General features: G+C 30.7%; 1 protein-coding gene across 1 annotated transcript; it reads left to right on the forward strand.

The window, feature by feature from the left end:
• The first annotated feature begins 856 nt into the window (after positions 1-856).
• Positions 857-1,636, forward strand: LOC114408586 (auxin-responsive protein SAUR50-like). The gene has a single exon (XM_028371685.1). It carries the CDS (start codon positions 1,035-1,037, stop codon positions 1,335-1,337), a length of 303 nt encoding a protein of 100 aa, XP_028227486.1. The 5' UTR covers positions 857-1,034; the 3' UTR covers positions 1,338-1,636.
• The last annotated feature ends 452 nt before the right edge of the window (positions 1,637-2,088 follow it).

A 2,088-nucleotide genomic window follows, 5' to 3' on the forward strand; every position in this document is an offset into this window, starting at 1 on the left:
GGAATTGCTGGGATGCTTCTTGTGAGAATCATACGTAACAAGTAAATTCACGAATGGATAAATATCATGTTGGAAGTTGAAGAATGGCAAGGAAATGGGAGATATAATTTATATATGCTTTCAATGTATGTAAGAAATTAACAAGAGATGTCAAGAGAAAGAAAGAAAAAATTAATTCTATGTAATGCAAGTAATAATTAGTTTTGTAATTTATTACAGCGTTGATCACTTGGTTGAATAAAGAGACAAAAGATAAAATACCAAAAAAAGAGACAAAAGACAGAGACAATAAATTTTTAAGTTCAATTTTTGGTAACCATTTGTTCAAATAAATAAATAAAATGCTGATAGTCTCATGGAATAAAATTAGGCTAAGATTTCTTAAGTAAGATTTTAAATTTAAGTTTAAGTTTTTGAAAAAAAAAATTATCAATAAAAATTAGTAAATACTTTACATAAATATATAATTCAATGATAAAAAATAAAATTAAAATACAGAAAATAATTCTACAAACAATTTTTTATTTTTATTTTTTTTCTATTTCTCCTTTAAAAACTCGATACATCACATTACTAGTTTACTACGTCATAAAAAATAGAAAATATAAAATTTAGATCGAGATATAATTGGAAAAAAATGTTTTAAGAACATTAAAGTGAGACAATAAAATAATATTTTATTGTATTTTAAAGTTATGTTTATATGTATATATAAAAGAATAAAATATTAGTGATTAAAAAAATCATGTATAAGCTCACACATAATCTCAATTTTGATTATTTATTCAAATAAAAAAACTGTAAAGAGGGGCCAAGGTGTCTTTAGAAAGGGCAGCAAGGGGAAGTTTTTAGCTCCCTTGATCAGTCATAGGCCCTAGGCTATCCCCACAACCCCACATGACTCTGTTTCTCAATCTACCGCTTATTATTCTGCTTCTGCCCAATGCTATCGATAAATAGCCACCACACTCCCTTTTCCCTTTCACACCAAAGTCTTTCAAATTAAATCTTCTCTTCCACACGCCAGCCACAACATGGCTTTGAGAAAATCAAGTAAACTTCCTCAGACAGCACTAATCAAGCAAATCCTCAAGAGGTGTTCGAGTTTAGGGAGGAAAGATGATCAAGGCCTTCTGGACGTGCCAAAGGGTCACTTTGTTGTATATGTTGGAGAAAACAGAAGCAGATATATTGTTCCTATTTCCTTCCTAAGTCGCCCTGAGTTCCAAACACTTCTCCACCAGGCTGAAGAAGAGTTTGGCTTTGATCACGAAAAGGGTCTCACTATTCCATGCGAAGAGGACGTTTTTGAGTCTCTCACCTCCATGCTCAGATGAGAAACTTACCTTAACACGTATGAATCATTTTTCGTTTTCTTTTTGAAGGAGGGGGAGAAAATTTAATAGCTCAAGATGAAGCTGCTTCATTGCTTCTCTGACTTGATTCTCTCCATTTCTTTTATATATATATATGAGGTTTGTATTTTATAGAGACTCTAACCTCACGGAATTGACCCATGAAAGAAATAATCTTGTTTCTTCTTATTATGGGATTAGGTTGTAAATAATGTACTAGAAAGCAGCATTTTTCCCACAGAGGTGAACGGTCGAGTAAATGTGCCCTGTTGGAGAACTAATTTAAATGATAGTATATATATATATTTATGTTAAACTGTTTCGGTTCTTTCTTTCTCTCTTTTGGGTAAAATTATGCATTTGACTGCTTTGACTTCATTTCATCCGTTGATGGCGTATGCTTCCACTAAATGGGCTCTATGCTTTTCAGCTCTGTTTTACACATATTAATAAGGCTGAATTAATTAATAAGCATATACATGGATCTGCTTACGTTACGTATGTCTTGTTTGACACACAACTTAAAAACCAAAAAAGAAAAAGTTTTATTAAAAAATATGATGAGATGTGTTAATAATAATATTTTTGTGGTTTTTGTTTTTAAATCCTTAATTAATGCTCTAAAAATATTTGTTGTTTTTTAAGTATATTTATTGATGGTACAAAGACTTATAAAAAAAAGAAGAAAAATTAGCCATTTGGTCGTTATAGCTACAGCCTGGATAATCTTCAT

Source organism: Glycine soja, chromosome 4 (genome assembly GCF_004193775.1).
Source record: "Glycine soja cultivar W05 chromosome 4, ASM419377v2, whole genome shotgun sequence".
Lineage (NCBI taxonomy): Eukaryota > Viridiplantae > Streptophyta > Magnoliopsida > Fabales > Fabaceae > Glycine > Glycine soja.